Source organism: Pestalotiopsis fici (genome assembly GCF_000516985.1).
Source record: "Pestalotiopsis fici W106-1 unplaced genomic scaffold PFICI_Scf_1, whole genome shotgun sequence".
NCBI classification, from domain to species: domain Eukaryota; kingdom Fungi; phylum Ascomycota; class Sordariomycetes; order Amphisphaeriales; family Sporocadaceae; genus Pestalotiopsis; species Pestalotiopsis fici.
This window is the reverse complement of record NW_006917091.1, coordinates 3,915,225-3,936,729: the sequence shown is the minus strand read 5'-3', so window position 1 is coordinate 3,936,729 and position 21,505 is coordinate 3,915,225. Positions and strand designations below refer to the sequence as shown.

Sequence of the window (21,505 nt, the reverse complement as noted above, 5' to 3'; positions counted from 1 at the left end):
GAGAGAGAGAGAGAGCCCCGGCCATAGCCCTGCCCAGCACCCAACGCCCAGCGAGCAAGCAGAATTGCAGAGCCCTGTGTTGGCTAAAAAGTCAGGGATTACCGATCAAGCAGTGCTGCTGTTCTATGCTGCTGATGCAGACTCAGGTACAGTGTAACCCCCCGGCAGCCCACCCGTCCGCTAAGCAGGAAGCCCCTGGAAACGGTGGACACCCCCGCTGCCGATCATACATGACCGAATCAGCATCATGTCCACCAGGGGAGACTGGGGGGTTCCCTGGACATCCTCCTGTTTCCGCTTTGCAGAGGGCACAAACGAGTTGCCGAGCATGGAAATCATCTCAAACACACCCTCCATCGGACGAGGTTGCTTTGCAGCAAAAGAAGAAGAGAAGAGCAGAAGAATCAGCACAACAAGATGTTTCGTATCAACCCAGCAGTGGTAAAACAGTGTGCTCAGACTACATTAGATCCTGGGGTTTGGGAAGGAAGAAAGACACAAACCTCGCAAGCGAAAGACCTACCTACATACAGTACACCAGTCTATGACTTGTCTATCACCTCGGCCAAGATCGTCTCTGCTACAGACTTGACACAAGACACCGATCGTTGGTCAATGGTGGGTAAGGTAGGTAGCTGGTAAGTAGGGTTGGGGTCGACGCACTCTAGGGGGGGGGGCGCACTCTTCCTGTTTCGTAACCTCTTTTGCGACCCGAAACATCTTCATTTCTGTCCGTCTCCAATGCATAAGCTGCACAGCTTTTTTTTTTATCGGTCCCCTTCCCTCTTCTGCTGCGGGCGAGGCTTACATACACACACATACGTACACAGGTACATCGTACACAATAGTAGTAGTGTCGTCGACAAGCGTCATGTCTTTTTTTGCTTCGTCATTGCTCTTGCTCTTGTTCATCGAGTCAATTTTTAGCACCGGCAATCACTGATCAAAAGGGAATTCCCGTCACAGGCCCGCCTGTCTGTCCACGTCTGCTCGTGGCGTTTGGCCATGACCTGCTTCATGAGAATCCTGATACCTAGCCAGCACCAGATGGGAGACTACAATGAATTGGCAGAATTACAACAACCGGGCATGGAACATGAAGATCAATCCTCGATCACAGTTCGTCCCATAGACCTTGCATTAGCCCGAGCGAACAAGAGAAAGAAAGGAAAACCACCCCCCATGCCATCCATCACCACCCCCGATCCAGCCACAGGATGTGGGTTTCTTCTTCCCTTCTTGGTCGCCCATCATTATGCTGATGATGCATGAACCGGCGTAGTGTGTATGATCCACACCCCTTGGTGGCGGAAGGGGAGACAAGCAGCCTGGCAGCAGCAGCAGCATCACAAAGCCGGACAAGTGTCTCTGCTTGGGACTCGAGTCGAGTATGCGAACAAGCATGATAGTACTGACCACTACAACTCACACTAGATGCAAGCATTCCGACTTGGTTGCTTGGCTTTCCCTTTCTCTTCCCCTGGCTCCGGCTTCTTTTTTAGCTAGCCAACTGGCCTGCCTGGCTTGCCTGGCTGTTGTGCTTGTGCTTGTGCTTGTGCTTTGTGCTGCGCCCTCGAACGCGACTATCGCCCCATCAATACCGGCCGGCCAGACCTCAACTAACTGCTGTACCTTGTAACTAATGTACGTACCTCTCTCTCACACACACCCCCCGGCATCAGACGTCTTTTTAGGATCTCCCACTAAGACTATCGATGCACGTTCTATTTTCTTTCCCATCTTTTCGTGTCTCCGCCTTCCCACCCCCCAGTCTAGATTGTTGTAGTACGTAGATACGACTACTACTACTACTACTACTACTACTACTACTACTACTACTACTACTACTATCTTGTCCTTATAATAGTCCTTCCTGGTCTCGGTCTCGGTCACACTTGCTTTGGTTTTCTTCCTACTTCTCAGACCCTCTGCGTAGTGTCCCAGCTTCCATCAAAACTTCTTCTCCTCCCTCGACCAACAAACCTCAAGTCAATCCTCACGTGTCTTGTCTTACACATTGATCGTGCTCCCTGTGATTGGTAGACGACGTCCTATCTTTACTGCTACTACTTCAACCACTCGAGACCCGATTTCCCGGATCTTGGCCGTTCGCTTCTTCCTTTCTCGCAAACAGAAAAAAAATCACAGGCTGAGCCTATTTCTATACACACACAACCTTAATCTCAAATCAACCACCGAAGAGTACCGACATCACCACGGCAACTCTTATCACCTCATTTGGCACTCAACTCTTTCCAGTCCAAATTCACATCAATATCTTGACTATCTCTCTCTCGCTCTCTCTCTATCTCTTCCAAGCAAAATCAGCCTCGATAGCTCCGAGCATCCTTGGAAAGATTCTAGCAAGAAAAAGATTAGTATTCAAAATGCAGACCTCACGTTTCAACTCCATTCGCTCCCGCTTCTCGCCTTCTGGCCTGCGCACATCCTTCCGCCGAGCCTCATCAGCTTCGTCCCGCAGCACCAGCTCACGGAACTCGTTTGCCTCCAACGGTTCGTCACCTGCCGAGACCATCAACAGCGTCCTGTCCCGCCAGCCCTCCTTCATGGAGATGGAGGCCGAGAGGAGGAGCTTCGGCTCAGAGCTTAGCGTCCTGGAGCCAAGACCCGTCGTCTACTGGGGTGGACTCGAGGAACGCATGGGTTCCTTTTAAGCAAACCTGCGCTCGTCGATGCTCGTCGTGAGGCTTGACATGCCTCGCGACATCATCACCGCCGGAGACTTTTGCTGGCTCGGCCTTCTAAGCAAGGCACGACCGCTCTCGGCACAAATTACAACATTCGATTCATGACCATGAGCACTTCGGTTGCTCATGACAACTACTTAGGGACACCTGCACTTGTGTTTCACGGGCGGCCCTGGACTGGTCGTACTCATTACCCCCCACGACTGGCGAATGGGACACGACGTGACGGGACTTATTTTGGGATCTTGATTATTTGGCAACAATTGTTCGGGATTATTGACCACGATGACGATTGCAATGTCATCAGGCACGAACTTGTTGCTCTGAAGAAAAGAAATGTGTGACACGAACGGAAATGGGAAACGCACAGGTTCATTGGCGCTCAATGGAGTTTGCGCTGCTGGAATACAGCAGCGCTTGGGAAATCCGCCTACTCATAGACTTTGTCTAGGTTTTGACTATTTTTGGAAGACGGTAAACAACAAATAAAAAAAGAAAATATTCCGTTACCTACTATTGCTCTATACTTGCTTCTTGTCACTTGTCATTTACGATGATCTATCGATATTTCTGCCCATCCTGTCGTGTCACATCAGCTCCCCGATCCTGATTTGAACTCATCCCCTGCCAGTGCAACTTGAACGACCCTTGTGACATGGATCCTGGTATCACTGCAGGACCAAGGGGGGAAAAGAAGAAACCCACATCAAGATGGTGACTTAATGATATGCAGAAGTAAACAAACAATACTTTGAGTTTTATTTTCTCTGTGGTCGATCACTGTAATTTTCGCTTTCCAGCTGCACAGGGTCTCGAGTGAATCAAACCTTATTTTCAACCCCTTACCCTTGACCGTTGGGGCAGGCAGAGGAGGCCGCATGCTCACTATGCATAATGTTGAAGAGAGAGAGAAAGAAAGAAAAAAAAGTCTCATGAAAAAAAAAACCACTCTGTCATGGCACGGTTGCCCCTGACACCATTGCGTCTCCCTCACACCCGTTGAGCAAAATGTTCTACACCTTATATATACCTTAATTTTCATCGGACCCGGGACTCGGGATCCAAGTATACTCTCTTGGCACCGCTCTGGATATGAACTTAAAAAGGAACACTGATAAGCATCTTGTAATGATGAGTGATGGATTTATCCTGATTCAGCGCTGATACATGAACGATTCCTTGTGTCTGCCTTTACGATACTTTGGTGGCATTTGACGTCCTCTTCTGATTGATTGGTTAGCAATGGAGAATATATATATATATATATAAGCCATAGCACAAAGATTGTATTTTGCACCGTGGTAGACTGATCCTCTGAGGTGGCTACCATACTTATAAGCAAGTCGTAGATGAGAATACATCCGCCCGGAATAGGATAATGGACAGACTCTTTCTTACGAGTCAAGTTAATGAATGATACTTTCTTTTGTGGTATGCAGCAAAAAATGCTTTGTATCATGTCAATGTGCGAACAATAGTTCATGGTCATGTCTATTCCAAGCTTTCGAGGAAACCTAGGTTTCCAGACAGACGACTGGACCATCTTCATTATTCACCAACTCTCTTGATTGTATACACTTGGGTGTAACTTTGGTCTGGTCTGTCCCAAGGCTTGAAAGTAAAGATGTCCGTGAAGAGATGTGAGACCAAGCGTACGGTGCCCTGACCACATCTTTGTGTAGCATCACCGTGTCATATAGCCAATATCTCGACAATCTCTTTGGGATCTTCCAGTCTGTAGTCGTTGTTCCAATCAAGTCCAACAGGCCGGACCTAGTGAATAGTGCTAGTAAGCTGTGCTCTCCTCCAAGATGACGAATATGACCAGAAACGGATAGAACTCTTTTCACAGATAGCTACACAATTTCATCATGAATATATGATATTGGCGAGTCAGACACAGGACGAAATCCGCCTTGTCACTCTTTATACTAGCTAGTGATGAACCGGACGAAAGAAACTGTTATCATGCTTAGCCCTATATAGTACCGTCTCCCTCACGAGTCCTCACCCACATCGTCGGCGTCGACGCCACAGATATCTCATCGCCTTTTTCTCACACGTCGTCGCCATCTAGATCGAGACCTCCCCGCCCGACGATGCCGAGCCACACGTCTCGAAGCCGCAGTTTCCCAGGCCGCATATTTCTCAAGCCGCGAGGTTTCGAGCCACAGGTCCGTTTGAACCACTTGCCTCTTGGCCCACGCTTTGGTTCTTTCCAACGTATCCCCGACACCTTGCGGGAACTTTGAAGTTTGGTGTTCAAACAAAACACATTCGCCTCCGGAGAGCTTCTGACCTTGAACCAATCGAAGACGCCTTGCGGCCTGAGCAACATACACTTTTCTTCGCTCGCTATCTTCGTGGGCAGTGTTTCTTGTCATCAAGCGCTACTCCAGGCATTCTTCGTTCGCGCTCGGAATATTCTCTTCGTGGCAGATTCACCTTGGCGCAACAACAAAAAGAAGAGCAAGCAACATCTTGAACCCAGGGCATTTTTGCGCCTTTTGCCAGTGGCGCCCTCTCTTCGCAACCAGCTGCTTCACCTTTTCGAAACTGAAACAGTTTACCGTAACTAATCGCCATGGCCTATCACAAGAGCCCTTCTCCGGTGGACAAAATGATTGTCAGGTGAGTACCCTTGATTCCCTCATCTTCTCGACTTAATCACCACTTGGGCCTTTGGGATTCTTTCAAGATATTGTCGAACATTCTCGACTCATTTCAGAAGATAAAAATTAGTCGTGGTAAACGGTGTAGCTAAATGAGATTTTCTGAGCAGCCCGGGCCGCCGTGCCGTTGACTTCTGCAAGGAAACCTGGCGCCGCGTTACCAAGTCGCCCAAGTCCGAGGAGCGTCCTCTGCACATCTCAACGCCCATCTTTTTCAAACATACGGAGCACGGCGTAGCAAAGAAGGAATCTCCCGACCCTGCTCCTACCCGCCCCGACGATGTGACTGACGACCATGCCAAGGTCGTCAACGTCAAGGATACTGGCGACGGTGATGAGAAAGAAAACGAGGCCGAGTGTGGCGACCTCGCCATGATGCCCTTGGCCGTCACCTTGTCCTCCACGGTATCTTCTCTTATCTCGGAGCCAGCTCCTGTTGCTACTCCTCTGCCGGCTTCGCAGGTTTCTGAGAGCTCCCCGGCCATTCTCGACAAGGACTGGCGCCGCTTCGAAGATACCCCCGTCAAGAGCAGCCCTTCCTACTACCTTGGCAAGTATGCCCGCGGTTCTGACTCCCAGGGCACCATTGTCAACCGTCCACGTAGCACCAGCGCTGCCACGACCAACTTGAGCATCCTCGAGTCATCTACCGAGCGCGACTTTGGCGACCCCGAGCCCAGTTGGCAGCATACTTCCCGCCCTCGTTCTCAGCCCCGTCCCAAGGATTCTGGCTCTTCCTTTTCCACCTACCAGGCCACCCCGCCCGTCCAGTTCCCTCGCCAGGCCAAGCAAAAGAACTTTGGCTTTTTGTATCACCGCGAGGTTCGCAGCAGCGGCCATAAGGGAGAAGCCGCCAGCGTGGCCAGCAGCAGCCAAGTCTCCCTAGCCACACCCACCCCGGCCGTTCGTACTGCTCATTACCACTACCAGCATCAGCCTTCCCGCGCTGCTGCTGCTCGCCCCCACAGCGCTGTCATCCAGCGTCATGTCAGCGACTCCGTCATTGGCACCGAAGACGCCGGCGACTGGATGACGATTGCCGACACTGTGGGCGACATGAGCGGACTGCAGGGAGGAGGAGGAGAGGACGGCGGCGATGCTGCTGATTCTATCAATGGCCATGCCAGTGACAAGTGGTCCGCCGTTTCGGTGCGCGGACAGTCGAGCACCATGGACAATATCATTTTCCCCGAGAGTCGCGGCCGCAACGCCAATGATGATGAGATCAAGGTCAAGACACGCCTGGAGAACAACGTCGTCACGCCCGTCAAGCAGCGCCGCAAGGTCTCTTTTGCCGACCAACTGCCCGCTGGTACTACCACTACTGCTGCTGCTGCTGCTACTGGTACCACAACCGCCGCTGCTGCCACCGAGCCGTTCCAGTCCCGCGTCGTCATTCGCAGAGGTGTCGATGCTCAGAACCAGGAGCGGCCTGAAACGCTGCAAGTGAATCGTTCTACTCGCACGCACCCTCGCTACTCTGGTTCATTTGATGTTGACGTTGCCCGTCGACGCATCAGCACCCCGATTGGACCTGCTGTGCTCATGGATTCTTGAGTGAGCGTGGGGGGAAGCTGCGAGTCGGCCTTTCTGTAGCACTGGCTGGAGAAACTCGTACATGGGGAGGACCCGAGGAAAGTCTTCTCTCCCTCTCAGGCCTTTGTTCTCACCTTTTCGTGATTTTTTCTGTTCTGTTCTGTATTTTTGCTTTTGAGAAACAGCGGCGAGGGCAATGGTATTACTGCCAGGCAAGAGGGGTAAGAGAAATGGAATGGGTTCGCACAAGCCGCTGCCCTTCAACTTGAGATGGAAAGGCCGTCATTTGACTGCTCAGCAGAATGGGAAGGAGGTCAGTGATTCACACGGGAGTTTTGGCGGTTATTAATCACCAAGTCCAGAGTAGTCACTCCTTTGTATTCTTGCGTATGGTTTTATATGTCAGAGGGGGATGGTTCTCTTTCAAGATTTGTTTTCTTGCAATTCGCATGATACCCCCAAGAAATCGTTTGTCCTGCTTTCCCTCTCTATCGACCACGAGAGTTCCCATAACGGAATCTAGCCATAGATTTGGCTCTCGATAGCCTTGATACAAAAAATTGTTTCCTCATTACGCTCCGCCACACTTGTTATTTGATTTCTGTATGACGCGCATCTCACTCTTGTTCTCAGGTCTTTTGAAAGAGGTCAGCATCACAGGCAGAAACACCCGATCGATCACCAGACTTATTTTTCAGCTATAAACCACAACAAACGTCCGGATGCCGTCAGGGAATAGGGAAGGTGACACCATTTCTCCAGCCTACTGGTACCTGGTCCTCGGAACCGGCCCTCCACCGACCCGTTCAAGCTTCCTGCGCATGGCTTCGGAGCGCCAGGCCGTTCATCGCGCGGGCATCGTAGCCAAGGAGGCAAGAAGGGAGGCTACAGTTAAGGCCAAGGACACTAGAAAAGAAGCCATTGCCAAGGCCAAGGCGGGCAACCCGGTCCCGTATCTCATGGGCACCATGAAGAAGAAACTTGGGCTGGGCAAGAAGAAGAGTAAAAAGAACTCGCAGACAGCGCGCGGTGACAAGTCTTTGGGAAGAATACAGCCAATGGAAGGCGAGATCCAAGATACTCCCGGTTTCGAGGATGATGCTGCTAGTGATATTGCCAGAGCATCTGATTCCGAAGTCACTCCCAACGATACAGACAGATTCGGGGATGACGCTGCCGAGGCAAAAGACTCGGATACTCCCAACCGAGATGATGATGGGACCAACTTGGAAGCGGCTCAAAGTCTGGAGAATTGCCACAACATCAAAGCAAGAGGTTCGCCTACCAGCGATCAAGAAGCTGCCGTAGGTGCCTCTGAGCCAGCAGAAACACAAAATAGCCATCAGACTGATGCTGGAGTTCACTGCCTAGACTTGTCCAAGACTTAGGGTGCTTTGAGTTTGCCACCAGTGTATTCGTCATAATAGAACTGTACCAACCAAGACAATGTAGCCAGCCAATGGTGGCCAAGTTCAGAAGCTCTCCTTTCTATAAAGAGCGGATCAACCCTATTCACATGCTACTTATCTCTGGCCCTTCTCGTTGTTTTGACCCCGGACCAGGAGAAATGCTTTCTCCAATTTCTTGGATGATGGCCGAACTGACAGCATGTCGTGTTTCGACCATAAAAGCATAGCCTCGCGAGTTTGCTAGGTTCCGTATAAGCCCGAGCACCGTATTTTAAAGTAGCCATGGCCGTGTTTTATAAATCACGTAGCACTTGAGAGACATACATGTAAAGAGCCTTGCAGCTGGTAGGTAGTAGTGCTTATCTCCATTGGCCACTATACACCAGGCAGTTGCTACACCAACGTTCGTTGCTGTCCACCTGATGATCATACGCCTGCTCCCTACCAATAAGACGACGACATTGACCATGTCCACTGAACTAAGTACAGCTTGGTAGTAGTGTCTATGACTTTTCCTCATAAATGATCTCGTTCCATGTTATGATACACAGTGAGATGGATCGCCGCGGAAGCCTTTCCGACTCCCAACGGGTCTCGGCGGCTGTGCCTGTTGTGAATCAAACCAATGAGACCCTTTCAACTCTCACTACCTACCACGACCGACGCGTCAAGACAACCAACAAGACAAGACACCCACATCTGGCAACTTTCACCGAACCCACTGCTATGGCAACCGGTTGAGAATCCGCTCTCAGAACAGAGTCATCGGCGTAGAAGTATATTCATCGTGCATTCTTTTATCCGCCACTCATACGTAAAAAATGATATAGTCCAACACGTTCAGCATGCGGGTTCCTGTTTTCCCTAGCAACTCCATACAAAAAAGGCAAAAGGATCACGGCACCGATCCAGCCATGATGTCACGCTTTTCCTCTGGACTAGCCGTGTACCTAGCAACGGGTTTGAAACGTAGACGCTAAAACATCCGATTGGCATTGTACCTCCGTTGAATCGGATTCCAGGGACGGCAGAATGCCAAATCCCCTGAAGTAGCAACGAACCTGGCTATGCAGAGATCTGGGCGAAATAAATAAGACATGACAACGCCACCCTCCGTAAACTCCTAGACACCTATGCCGAGACGCCATGCCCATCAAAAGATGGCAAATGTTGCAGCTGGACTGCAAAAAATAGAAATGCAACAAGAGAAGTTGAGAAAAACCCTTCCCCAGCGGGTGGTTTGAACCAAGACGGCCCGACCGTCTGTGCTATGAGACTCTCGTGCATCTATCAAGTCATAAACGATTACTGTGAAGCACCATCCAAAGCTCCACCGGGTATCCTGGGTCGATGGAACGCGTTGGCATAAAGGTTCTCATCGGTATTGATTATGCTTTGAGCAAGATTTGCCATTCGGGCAGACTCAAGGCTCAAGCTCATCCAGGGAGAGCTTCGTGTCAGTGATACCCAACTCAGGAGCACATCTCTTGGCCCATTGCCGAGTGAGAAGGGAAGCTGTGCGTCGGTCAGTATTGAATGTTTTGTTCTAGGAGATGAGAAGACATACCCTTCAAGAACTTCTTACTAGCGTACTTCTTGTAGAAGGCCTCGTGGATGACGGGGCGAGCCAGGTAATCAACCATGAGGAGGAAGACTGGCTCGATCTCCTCTTCCGTGTAGCCAGCGTAGTACGACAGAGTTTCATCCTGGTCAAAATTAGCTTTTATGCATAAATTATACTCATCTGTGAAACTTACCCAAGGGCCGCGGTCTAGGATCATGCGCGACAAGTACATAGCAGCCGCAGCAATGTGACTGGAGCGATAGGCCATGAATCGGTGGTCAACCAGGCTGATCTCCATAAGATACTTGCCAATGGTACGCGATTGGATGTCATAGTTGTCGGCCTTGGAGATACGACGAAGGAAGTTCATGGGGTTGGGGTAGCTGAGGTTGAAATCCAGCGTAGAAAGGACGAAACGCTCGGCACTCAAAATCTCCTGTTCCGAGAAACCATCATCGGCGACGTGTACAAAGTTGGCAACGTGCGGCGACAGAACCTCCTCGTACTTGGACGCGATGAACATGGCAGTGATGCCGACAAGCTGCAGCCGGTCAAGCTGGACAACCTTCTCGGAAAGGAAGCGGTCGATAATGTTGATGGCCAGGAACAAGGTCTCCGGCAGAAGGTGGAAACGTGTGTGGACCTCAATCAGCCAGTCGATGAGGATACCGCGCGTCTTCCACTCCAAATCGTCCTGGTGTGCCATATACTCTGGGTTGGGCACCGACTCGCACTCCAGGTCTCTCAAATACTCAAAGATCTCGTTGGCATACTCGGCAGCCATCAACGGGTCATCCAGGTCCTCGCTGTCCAGGTCCTTGACACCCGGGGGGTACTTGTGCTTCTCCTGCGGCGCAGGCTCGGGCTGGGACACCTTTTCGGTGACGGAGTCTACCTTGGCGTTCTCATCGTTGGCGACTTCAACAACCTTTTCACTCTCCACCAGAGTGTGGACCTTCTTGCGAACCGGCTCACCCTCCTCTGCAATCTTGTCTTGCTTGACTGTGGTGGTAGCAACTTTTCTCTTTGTGGAAGAGGCACCAATGGCACCGGAGCCGGAGCCAGCTCTCTTCACTTCAGTCTTCTTTGCAGCTTCCTTGCTGGCGAGGGCAGTTCTTGTTGTGGTGGCGCGAGGCTTCTGAACGCCGGTGGGCTGAGCAGCCTTGGAGACAAGGCCAGTCTTGGCAGTAGCGGCCTTCTTTCCCTCGGTGACCTCGACCTTTCCAGCATTAGTGACATCGCCCAGAGCAGCCCGTCTTCTGCCGTTGGCTGCGGTTGTGGTTGCAGGCTTCTTTGACTGGAGGGTTGGCTTTGTGGGTGGTGCATTGACATCGACGTCAAGTGCTGCAGCCTTTGCACGCGTCATACGCGTAGAACTGTTCTCGTCATTCTCGTTGGTGACGAGTCGTCTGGTAGCAGGGCGTCCCTACAAAAGGTGACGGGTCAGTATGCACAGCTAGACGTACTTGCAAGTCACGATGGTGGAGCCACCAGCGTAGACAGGTCAAGCTGCGGCGCGTCGAGAATTGATGACTTACTGGAGGCATATTTCTTCCTCGTTGTACGTGATTTTTGCAATAAACAAATTCAGTCGCGTCTTAATTACTGGAATGCAAAATCGTGTCAGTCATGGTTCTCTCGTTGTGACTTGCAAGTGTGGTCTTGAGTTGTTGAGTGCAGATCTCGCAAGGGCTGTATTTATGTGGAAGCGTGGGGCTAGCATCTGCAAAATCGCAACAGGCAAACACGCGCAACAAGACTCTCGAGAGGGCCAAAGCAGAAGCCCGATGTCAAGTCCGAAAGCCCGCAAGTTCCTCAAGCTCCAAGAGACTCTTGACCAGATAGAGGACTGGTTCGTACCTGTTATGTACTGCAAGGTATCGCGGATGGGTTGACTTCGCGTGTGGCTTTTGAGCCTTTGGTGTCAACAAGCTTTCGGGAACCGTTGAAGCTGTCCAACGCGTTGCAAGATAATGCAAGAGAGGCGTGAAGAATACTCGAGGGCAGGTGCGAGCAATCGATATGTAGATTGGAAAAAGAGACAAAGAGAGACGAGATATGTTGTTGGGTGGAGGGAGTATGTTGTTTACATGTACGGGGGGGAATATGCAGACAGGTTGGGTATTTTCAAGAGAGAGGGAGCTGGAGCTGGAGCCAGGCAAAGAAAAGAAGCCGTGGTAGCGTGCGTAGCGCGAATTGGCTTGGGTCTGGTGCAGTGACCAGCGCCAGTAGAGAAAACAGAGAGAGGGAGCAGAAAGACAGAGGAAGAAGAAGAGTGGGTACTCGGTAGCCTACCTGATTTGTGTGCACGTGTGTGTACTTGTTCAAGGCCACGGGCTGGGCTTCTAGCGCGATGCCCCCTGTTCGGGACTGCGGGCAGAATTGCAGCTGTGACGACGTGACGGTAGTGTCTCAAGTCGCGCTGGGTGACGGAATTGGGAAGGATTGAGCGTGACAGGATCGTGATTTCTGCACAGGCTCTTTTTTGTTCAGGTTCGTTGTATGGACGGGAAGTCGTTGGGAATTTTGTTTTCTTCTGCTGTCTCGCTCGTAATGATATTGGAATAGAATAGACTGAATTCTATGCAGCAGCAACGCAACACACACAAAACAGACGCCGACAATGCAAATCGAATGACGCTGAGTGAATATCTAGCAGCAATAGATGGAAATAAAGATGATGATGCTGTAGGAGAGAAGATGGGTGTTGACAGACAGACAATTGAGTTCGCCGGGAGCTTTTTGCAAAAACCTGGGCACGAGAAGAAGACCGGGAATTATTATCTATTCAAGTTGGTTGCCCGTTGAAGCAGCAAGCAAAAACTCAAAAAAAAGCTCGACGCGGTCCCCTTGGTATTACACAAGCTACATTATTAGGCACATGGTGCATAGCAGTAGTGCAAGCCCACGCTTATAACCCCACTTTGATGAATGTCAACAGCCGCTGCCAGGGGCAACGGCTGTCTCTGGTCTCCCCAATGGCTTGTCGCGGTCCCTCCTGTTGCAAACTTCCCGGGATTCCGTCAGCCCAATTCAAGACGTGACTTGTGGCTGGTTCACGGCAAGACGCAATAGTCGGTGCATAGTATTCCAGAAAATGGGATAGTAGTGAGACACTGTTGCCATAATTCAATCTTCCCTTAGACAGCCCAAGGTCATGTCTTTAGAGAGAGATCAATTAAGAACAAAGAAGCAGGAACATCGAGTAAGACAAAAAGGACAGTTGTAATCTGTACTAATTGTTATGCTGTTGAAAGTGGATACTCAATGCATCTGACAATAATGTAGACATAAAATCACTACTCGAGGTATCATGACACTTGTTCGTATACAAAGTACCTGCCCTATAAAATAGTATGCACACTTCACAAAACGCTTTGCTTGTTGATACGCGTCTTGCATGTCATAGTGGTATGGAACAGCCCGGACCTCCTCGTACATACATGGGAGCGCGTTCTGAAAAGACATGTCCGACTTTTTTTTTTTACTCTTGGTCCGACCGGACAGGGAGACGCGCCTGTTGGTTCTGGTGCTAGTACCTAGGTCCTTGGTCATGATGCTTGCAGCCGCCTTTCATTGACTTGTTAGGCAGGCTTTTCATTGCAACCGTGTTTGTTGGTTGATTGTGGAAAAGTATATCGGCAACGCCTGAAAAACCAGCTCTATCCTGGCACTGTTTTAAATTGTCATATTCAATACGCACCATCAGCGCCTGCCTAATGCTCTGCAGCCTTCTTATATCCAACGTTGCAAAGTTCCTAGTCTGTTGATTGAAGGCCGTTCATGGTTTTGAATTCTAATATCGACCATAATTGTACTTCGTAGACTTTAGAGAGGACGTGTACGGAATACTACTTGTAGTCTGGCGCTCCCGATGCATCCAGCCAATCACATCGCATTTTTAGTGCTTCCAAAAATCATACTCGGACTGAAGCACCCCAGTACGTACCTAGCTACTTAGTGGTAAATTCGGCGCTGGAAGAACCCTAGCTCCTTTGCGAAGCTACAATTTCTCCATTCGAGGCATCTCGCCGCAACTCGAGCACCGACGACGGCGACGAAGATATCGAATCGCCCCGTCTTTTTGCGAAAGCACGGCCACTACGCATCTGCTGCCATTACTGCGCTGCCGATGCATAGGCACGCCTGCCATGCCATGATGTTGCAACCAAGGCTGTTTTCAAGATCTGCCCACGGGGCATTGGCCAGCTCCAAATGCTCGTCGGCCGCCTTCCTGGGCAGAAGCTATGCGACCGTCCAGACAACCATTGAGCCTGCCAACACCTCCGTACCGAGTCCGACCGCGAAGCCTGGTGGCCAGGGTCGGCAGTCATCCGCTATTCTGCGCACATATACGCCTAGAACCGGTGGTCTCAGACATTTGAAGCGCCCCATCAACGATCACCTATGGAAGGGCAGGCCATTCCTGCCATTGACCTTTCCCAAGAAGGGTATGGGCAAGGGTGGTAGGAATCACCACGGAAAGATTACCGTCAGACATCGCGGAGGTGGTGCAAAGCGAAGGATAAGGACGATCGACTTTGCCCGGTGGAACGCCGGCCCGCAACTCGTCGAGCGCATCGAATACGACCCGAACCGCAGTTCGCACATTGCCCTCTTGTCGGATCAAGCAAATGGAAAAAAGTCGTACATTATCGCTCCCGATGGCACAAGAGCTGGAGATATCGTACAGAGCTACCGATCTGGTATCCCGCAAGATTTGCTCGACAGTATGGGTGGTGTTGTTGATCCCGGTATTCTGGCTGCCAGAACGGCGCACCGAGGCAACTGTCTGCCATTGCACCTGATCCCCGTCGGTACCCCAATTTTCAATGTCGGCTCGCACCCCAAGGGCGGCGCCGTCTTCTGCCGCAGCGCCGGAACTTTTGCCATCGTGGAGGCCAAGGACGAGGAGACTTCAGCCGACGGTGTCAAGGTTGTGACTGGAAAGTACGTCACTGTGAGGTTACAGAGCGGTGAAGTGAGAAAATGTAGCAAAGATGCATGTGCGACCGTTGGAGTGGCCAGCAACATCCACCACCAATACCGACAGCTTGGTAAGGCAGGAAGAAGCCGATGGCTCAACATTCGACCCACCGTCCGTGGTGTGGCCATGAACAAAGGTATGTCTGGAAGATGATTTCTCAACTTGGCCAAACACTGATTCTTTGCAGTCGACCACCCTCACGGTGGTGGTCGTGGTAAATCCAAGAGTAACAGACACCCCGTCTCTCCATGGGGACGAACACCGGTATGCTTTCTCCTATATCATCATGATGATAAAGTCCACGTTCTGATTCTTTCTACAGGCCAAGGGTGGTTTCAAGACTCGTCCCAAGAGCAACATCAACAAGTGGGTGGTCGTTCCGCGGGTACGCAACCACGGAAAGCGCAGAAGCAAGAACAGTTAAATGTAGAGCTCGACTCTCATATAGACTCAAACGTGTACTTTATCGATCTGTACAATACATTGTCTCGGCGGCTAGATCGGCATATATATGTACAGCTGTATAATACGAGACTAGAAGCGGTCTTTGTCACCTTACAAAACAATCGTCATTCCAAGTCACAGGTTGATCCCCTCTTGGGTTGCCATCGGCACGTGCTTTCTGGAATGTTCGCATCTTTGTTGTTATTCGGAAATTTGTTTGTCGTTCTATTTCTACTTGCTTACCTAGGTTTGCCAATGTACCGAAACAACACACCAACAACATCTTCATGCCGGCAATGTCCCGACATGACGGATACGAATCCCTTCGAATGTACCATTTCCGTCTTCGCCAATATTGGTACCTTTTATTGTGCCGTCTACCGTACTCGAATCATCTGACTCTATGTGGCCAAAACATGGGACTCGCTCATTTTACTCACCTCAACAAGGGTCCTCACCGAGGGGTAAAGTTTGACAACGACAATACAAAAGTAATCCAGAGACACTCACCTCTCCACAAGACCGTCCATCTGCTGTCGTACCACCAGGCACCGCACACGCAGAATATGCTCTCGCGGGACAGCAACCAGTGATGGGCTAGACGCTCGACGCCGACCATGCGGCCGCGGGGCAACACGGCCTTGGGGTCCTGTCTCGAGGTCTGGACAGTCAGTTGGCGTCACGGGCGTCGAGTAGTTTGAAGCAGGGCGGCCCGTATATCGGGTGCTATATCAGGCGCCTGATTACTATACGCAACTTGATCCTTACCGCGCTGACATCTTTTCCCCGCCACGGTGAAGGTGAACCCGGGATGGTTCGAAGGACAAGTAACTCGGCTGGTTCAACACCCCCGGACGCCACGTTTGGCTGCCATAGTGAACCTTCCCCTTTTCCTGTGTCCCCAGAAAGCAGAGAAACTGTTCTTCATGATCCTCTGCTGTCCCGGGAAGTCTTTCATTATCTGTACCTTGGCTATGAAATTAATCATTGCCGCATGTTCGATTATTTGCATATATGTCGACAGAACTATAAAGGCATATATATCCTTGAGCCAATGGTGTCACGCCAATAAGCATGGACATTTGAGACTACTTTTTGTCATTCCTTGTCTCTCCGACCTTAAATAGAACAAACTCCTTGTTGAGCGGAACTCCTTTGTAGAGGTTCTCCCTCGTAAATATGATCTTAACCCGGCCGCCACCCAAATGCTTTCAGGGTCGTCGTGCTGCAAACCCAGTTATCTCCTAGAAATGACTGTATATGCATGGCTTTTCAATGCCAATCCACAAAATTTCTACGCCTTGGATGAACGTCATCAGGCGTGATGAATCGACCCGAGCAACACAGGCCATCCAAGTAATGGGCAAACGAGCCGGTCAATATAATATTGTTAGTGCGCAGATTTCATAACCCAACCTGGTGCAGAACTCAAAGATCACAGGATTTCAAGCCTCAGTTAACTCTGCGAGATCAAAAGCTGATGTGATTCCCGGTATTCCCTTTGAGATTCCCTCGATTCCCAAGATAAGTAAATAGATGGAATGGGAAATAAATGCTAAATGACCACCTTTTCCTAGGGTATCTCTTGTACAGATGCTTAAGTAAGGACCGGCAAGGAGGGCCGAGAGACAAAACAGACCCTCTTTTGTGTCATGATATGTGAAATCTGGCGCTCCGCGTGATTAGGTACAAGACACGCAAGCCAACGTGGCTTCACTTGGCGCCAAGTCAAATATCAGCCCTGCCGATATTAATTTATGCAGACGAGGCTCGATAGGGCTTCACAAGCACGTCATAGGTCTTCTTCGGACATATCATGAGATAGCAAGACAACCCCCAGTAATTCGATTCATTTAAAGGTCAAGAGACGACCCGGACTTTATATTCGCAGCGGTTGGAAGTAGGCCACTTTGGGCTCATTATATGCAGTGTGCTGACCGAAAATATATATAAACGGTAAAAGAAAGGGAAACCATTATCATCGCTCATACTTGGGCAGATGTTCTGCATCATGCCCGTTGGAGCCCCTAGTCGTTGAGGGTCCAGCTATACTCTCAAAAGGATCATGCGACCCGTATAAGTCTTGTTCACTAAGAATTGGCGCAGAAGGCTCATGGCCATTCGATGATCCTGCGGTACCCGGCGGTGGCGCCGATGGTCCGCTTTCTTCGTAGTCTTCAGGTATCTCTGGCGGCGCACTGGCCTCTGTTAAGAGTCGTCTTCGCTCGAGCTCCTGTTTATCATCCACTGGGTCTGCACGTGCTGCGTCCGTGGATATGTCTGCAAATGAAGGCGCGGATGGTCCCTCGCCAACCTCGACAGCACTGTCTACAGGTGCCAGCGGAGGAGCGCTTGGAGTCACGTCCGCAGGTGCTGAAGGTTGCGAGGGACCGGCAACAGGTTCACTTGCCGGTGCTGATGGCTGACTAGGCAGGAGGCGCTGTTCGGCCAGCCGCACGCGTTCCTTTTCTGTCAGACCACTTTCGTCTGAGAGCTGAGGTGGTGGTACATAATTTGGTGCCGGGGAACCATGATCACGAGGGCTGTACCCAGGTGCCTCGGCCGACTTGCTCGATGAAGCCCAAGTTTGTGGCTGCACCTGTGAAGGATGCAAAGGTCCTTGTTCATTATAGTTACTGCCCTCGCTATAACTGCCCTGCCAGTTATAGGGCATCTCATTCGTCTCTGCAGGATGACCTGCGTCGGAAGGTGGTTGTAATGTGAGCGTCGGCCGCACGGGTGCTTTTGATCGCGTCCTAGTCGTATCAACGTTGCCAACGACTACTTCAAAAGATACTGATATCACTCCTTTCTCCCTGCGCAAATGGTCTGTATCCACGATTGAGCCGTTCCAGTTGCCTGGCTGCCTATCGTAGGATGCTGTTCCTGGCGCCGGGTTCCCAGAGACTGACACGGAGCCCAGCCGATTTGGCTGCTGCGGTGTGCCTTGGGACTGACCTGCAAGCTTTCCGCCCAGATCAACCACCACCTCGACATGGTATCGGAAGCCGATCAGACCTCCGGGCACGCCTTTGATGCTCGGGAAGACGTCCTCGGGTACCCTCACGGATGTGGTGATGTTTGCCGACAGCGTCATTGGATCAATGATGAGTGGTGCCACTGATTGCGAAAGGTCTTTCCTGAAAACACTACAAGACCCTGCTGACGATAATGATAATCCGCCGAGTCCAGTCTTTGACTTGGGATAAAACTCCTCACGCTCTAGCTTTCGAGCATCCTCCTTGGAAATATTTGTGAATAATGATGCCGGAGGCGCATAATCAACTCGCCCTTGTCGATAAAAGGTGACGATGATCCCATGTAAGCTCTTCATCCGGCGATTGTGATCAACTCGTATTCGGACAGGCAGGAGATCGCCTGGCATGCAGCCGCCTTTCAATAGCTCTACATTGGCCGTGATCTCACGATCCTCGGCAATACCTGCAGACACTCTGCTGCCATTCGAGCCCCCGCTACCATCAGCGCCTCTTGCACTATTGCTGTTGTGACTGGCTGCACTTCCAGCACTGATTTCGCTTTGTATATCGCTCTGAATTGGACTCCGGGGAAGATGGTGGTCATCTGGCCGACTCCGGTTCGGGTCGTCGTGGTTCACGGAACTCTCGTTCGAGTTTTCGAGCGCGCGTGTCGAGTCCAGATCTGAGGCGGGTTCGTGCAGATCGGTGGCACTCCGACTCGGCGTTGTGTTTGTTACTGGTGCCCTTTTCCTCCTTTGTCGCTTGTGCATGGCATGCATCGTGACCTTTCTCTCCCTGGGCTGGGGGATCAATCCGACGTCGACCTTTTCCACCAAAGATACCCTCGTCTCAGCAGTGGTGGTCGGAGCGATCGATGTTGGGCGGGTCAATGTCGCGGTTATAATATATGCTATCGTTCCTCGCTCAAACTAATTGTTACCGTGTTAGTTGAAGCCAGAAATCGGACATTGGAGCATGCACGTGTGCGTACATCAATACTGCTGGGCAGGCCTTCGGGTGGGAATAAGAGATCAAACTCAAACTCCCATTTCCGGGCCTCGAGTCGTCCCTCGCCGCACAGAACTTGCTCATCTTGGAAAAGCTGTGCGTGACCATTGCCAAAGTACCGAAAACTATTGCTTCCTCCGCTAGGCAGGATGGCGGCATTGCCGGCATTCATCTGCGCGGCATTCTTGAAGACACGAACATAGCCGTGTAGGCAGACAGTCAAGTGGGTGATGCGGATCGGCTTGGTCAAGGACAGGGTGACGGAGCCCTTGACATGTTCGCCAGCCGAGTACTTTCGATGAGCATCTTTTACCTTGACGTAGAACTCGGCGAGGTTCCGGTTGCGCGTTCGGGAGCGCAGCGGCAGAGACAGAAACTCCAGGAAGGATTTCTTGGTTGGTCCATCTTCGAGAGACAAGTCGGTAGTACGGTCGGATGTACCCATCTATTCTACAGCTAGCAATTGGCGACGACGTGCGCGCCTCGCATGACAAGCAAGGCACAACACGAGCGAATGTGCTCTTTTTTTTTTCTTTTCTTTTTCTTTTCGGGTTATTAGGTCAGGCAGCGATGAATAATAGGGTGCAGCGTCGCGACGGGGCGCGTTCTGATCTCCTAAGGAGGGCCCCTCAAGGCGAGAGGACCCTTGATGGAGCAATCGATTTCCGATACGCGCACCTACGATGGGTAGGTACACACCTCGGCCACTTTTTTGATTCGGACTCGACGCACGCAACTCGACAAAGCGCAAGACAAGAGCGCAGCGTTGGGAGCCCGGCCCCAGCGGTTAGGCAATAGGGTCAGGGCAGCCTAGGTGACGGGCGCGGAGGCCTTATCGCAAACCCGTCTACAGGGCGCCGCAGCGACTGGTGACGACGACGATTAAAAAGGGAAAAAAAAAAACAGCGCCTGGAGTGTTGGATAGAAGTGACTTGAGATGAGGCAAGTCTTGGAAAGTTGCATGTGCGAAGGTTGTGGAGGTCTTGGCGGTCTTGGTATCAACGGGTGCCCAGGAACTAAGAATAAATCTGGCCGCTCGCTTGGTTTGCCGGTGCGAACGGATCGGGGGGAGGGTGAGGGGAAGACACGATTGATTCGAAAGGGTAAGAAAAAATAGAAGAGGGGACTGATGGCTGGACTGCAAGTCTTGTCCGACGCCTTGACTGGGGTTTGAGGTCTCAATCGGGTAGGGGAAATTCGCAAGTTGCTTAGAAACTCATCGGGGGGCGGCTCAGGTCACATCAGAGATAATTAATAATGATAATAATTAAATGAAGCGCAAAGTCAAGAAGGTCCTTTCCTTGGGTCACTGGATTACTACTGGAAAATCAGCATGGGCTGGAACGGATCGGGCTGGGGGTGCGTGGGGAGGGACTGGCGGTAGTGTATTGATTGATTGAACTTGTTGGACTCGAAAGTCTGGATTAATGTCTGGCCCTGAACTAAAAATCTTCTCCTGGAACTCGGCTTTGGCTCAAGTCTAGTGATTGCCTCCAATCTGATCTACCGTCACTTTAGGGGTTGAGGATCTCGCTGTTGTTCATCAGGCTTGCACGCAGCCCAGTAACACGCGCCCAATGTCGCGTGTCGGGAAGCTTCATGCAAAGCAGGTAAACACTTGCAATATGTAACAGTGGATGTAGCACGCAACCTTACCTAGGTATGTAATGTAGCAACGGCGTGTTGTGTTTCCTACCAGGTACACACGCATATTACCTACATTGATGATGATACCTACAACATTACCAGCGGAGAATAAGCGGCCGCTGTCCCCCGTGTGTCGATCACTCTTGGTGTGGGCGATTGAACTTCAGCGTGACTCGCAGACGCACAGGTATATGTAGGTACCAGAGGAAGTACCCGAGCAGGAAGACCGACAACGCCTTTCTGGTGTTGGTCTTCGTCCGACAAGAACCTAATCGGCTCACTCTTGCTTCGAAATCCGCGTTATGCTGTACTGTTGAAGCAATCTGGAAACAGAGTACCTTGGCGCTTGAAACGCGCCTGGCATTTTCGGCGGCCCGAGATGCCCTGCAAAGGTTCCTCCTCTGAGCCTTCTGCAAGTTCGACAGAAAGAGGTAAAGACGCCCACACCTTTCCCATTCTGAGAGACGAATGTCACCACAATGGGGTGCTCCCGGACATGACATGTGGATAGCCTCGCTTGCAGCCTCTCCGAGGACTCCAGTCCGTCTGTCA

The 21,505-nt window shown here is 51.0% G+C and overlaps 6 protein-coding genes across 6 annotated transcripts; 4 read left to right on the top strand and 2 right to left on the bottom strand.

Annotated features, from left to right (window-relative positions):
• Nucleotides 1-2,387: 2,387 nt before the first annotated feature.
• On the top strand, nt 2,388-2,675 carry PFICI_01198 (uncharacterized protein; the record flags this gene model as incomplete). The annotated part of the gene is made up of 1 exon (XM_007829779.1): nt 2,388-2,675. One exon carries the CDS (start codon nt 2,388-2,390, stop codon nt 2,673-2,675), a length of 288 nt encoding a protein of 95 aa, XP_007827970.1.
• A 2,617-nt stretch (nt 2,676-5,292) lies between these two features.
• PFICI_01197 (uncharacterized protein) lies at nt 5,293-6,937 on the top strand (the record flags this gene model as incomplete). The annotated part of the gene is made up of 2 exons (XM_007829778.1): nt 5,293-5,339; nt 5,491-6,937. 2 exons carry the CDS (start codon nt 5,293-5,295, stop codon nt 6,935-6,937), a joined length of 1,494 nt encoding a protein of 497 aa, XP_007827969.1.
• A 701-nt stretch (nt 6,938-7,638) lies between these two features.
• Nucleotides 7,639-8,304, top strand: PFICI_01196 (uncharacterized protein; the record flags this gene model as incomplete). Its single annotated transcript, XM_007829777.1, has 1 exon — nt 7,639-8,304. The coding sequence occupies one exon, from the start codon at nt 7,639-7,641 to the stop codon at nt 8,302-8,304; it is 666 nt and encodes a 221-aa protein (XP_007827968.1).
• Nucleotides 8,305-9,748: 1,444 nt separating this feature from the next.
• PFICI_01195 (G2/mitotic-specific cyclin-B) lies at nt 9,749-11,436 on the bottom strand (the record flags this gene model as incomplete). The annotated part of the gene is made up of 4 exons (XM_007829776.1): nt 9,749-9,840; nt 9,893-10,031; nt 10,083-11,315; nt 11,428-11,436. The coding sequence occupies 4 exons, from the start codon at nt 11,434-11,436 to the stop codon at nt 9,749-9,751; spliced, it is 1,473 nt and encodes a 490-aa protein (XP_007827967.1).
• A 2,612-nt stretch (nt 11,437-14,048) lies between these two features.
• On the top strand, nt 14,049-15,300 carry PFICI_01194 (uncharacterized protein; the record flags this gene model as incomplete). The annotated part of the gene is made up of 3 exons (XM_007829775.1): nt 14,049-15,012; nt 15,064-15,140; nt 15,199-15,300. The coding sequence occupies 3 exons, from the start codon at nt 14,049-14,051 to the stop codon at nt 15,298-15,300; spliced, it is 1,143 nt and encodes a 380-aa protein (XP_007827966.1).
• A 1,998-nt stretch (nt 15,301-17,298) lies between these two features.
• Nucleotides 17,299-19,751, bottom strand: PFICI_01193 (uncharacterized protein; the record flags this gene model as incomplete). The annotated part of the gene is made up of 2 exons (XM_007829774.1): nt 17,299-19,227; nt 19,290-19,751. The coding sequence occupies 2 exons, from the start codon at nt 19,749-19,751 to the stop codon at nt 17,299-17,301; spliced, it is 2,391 nt and encodes a 796-aa protein (XP_007827965.1).
• Nucleotides 19,752-21,505: the final 1,754 nt, after the last annotated feature.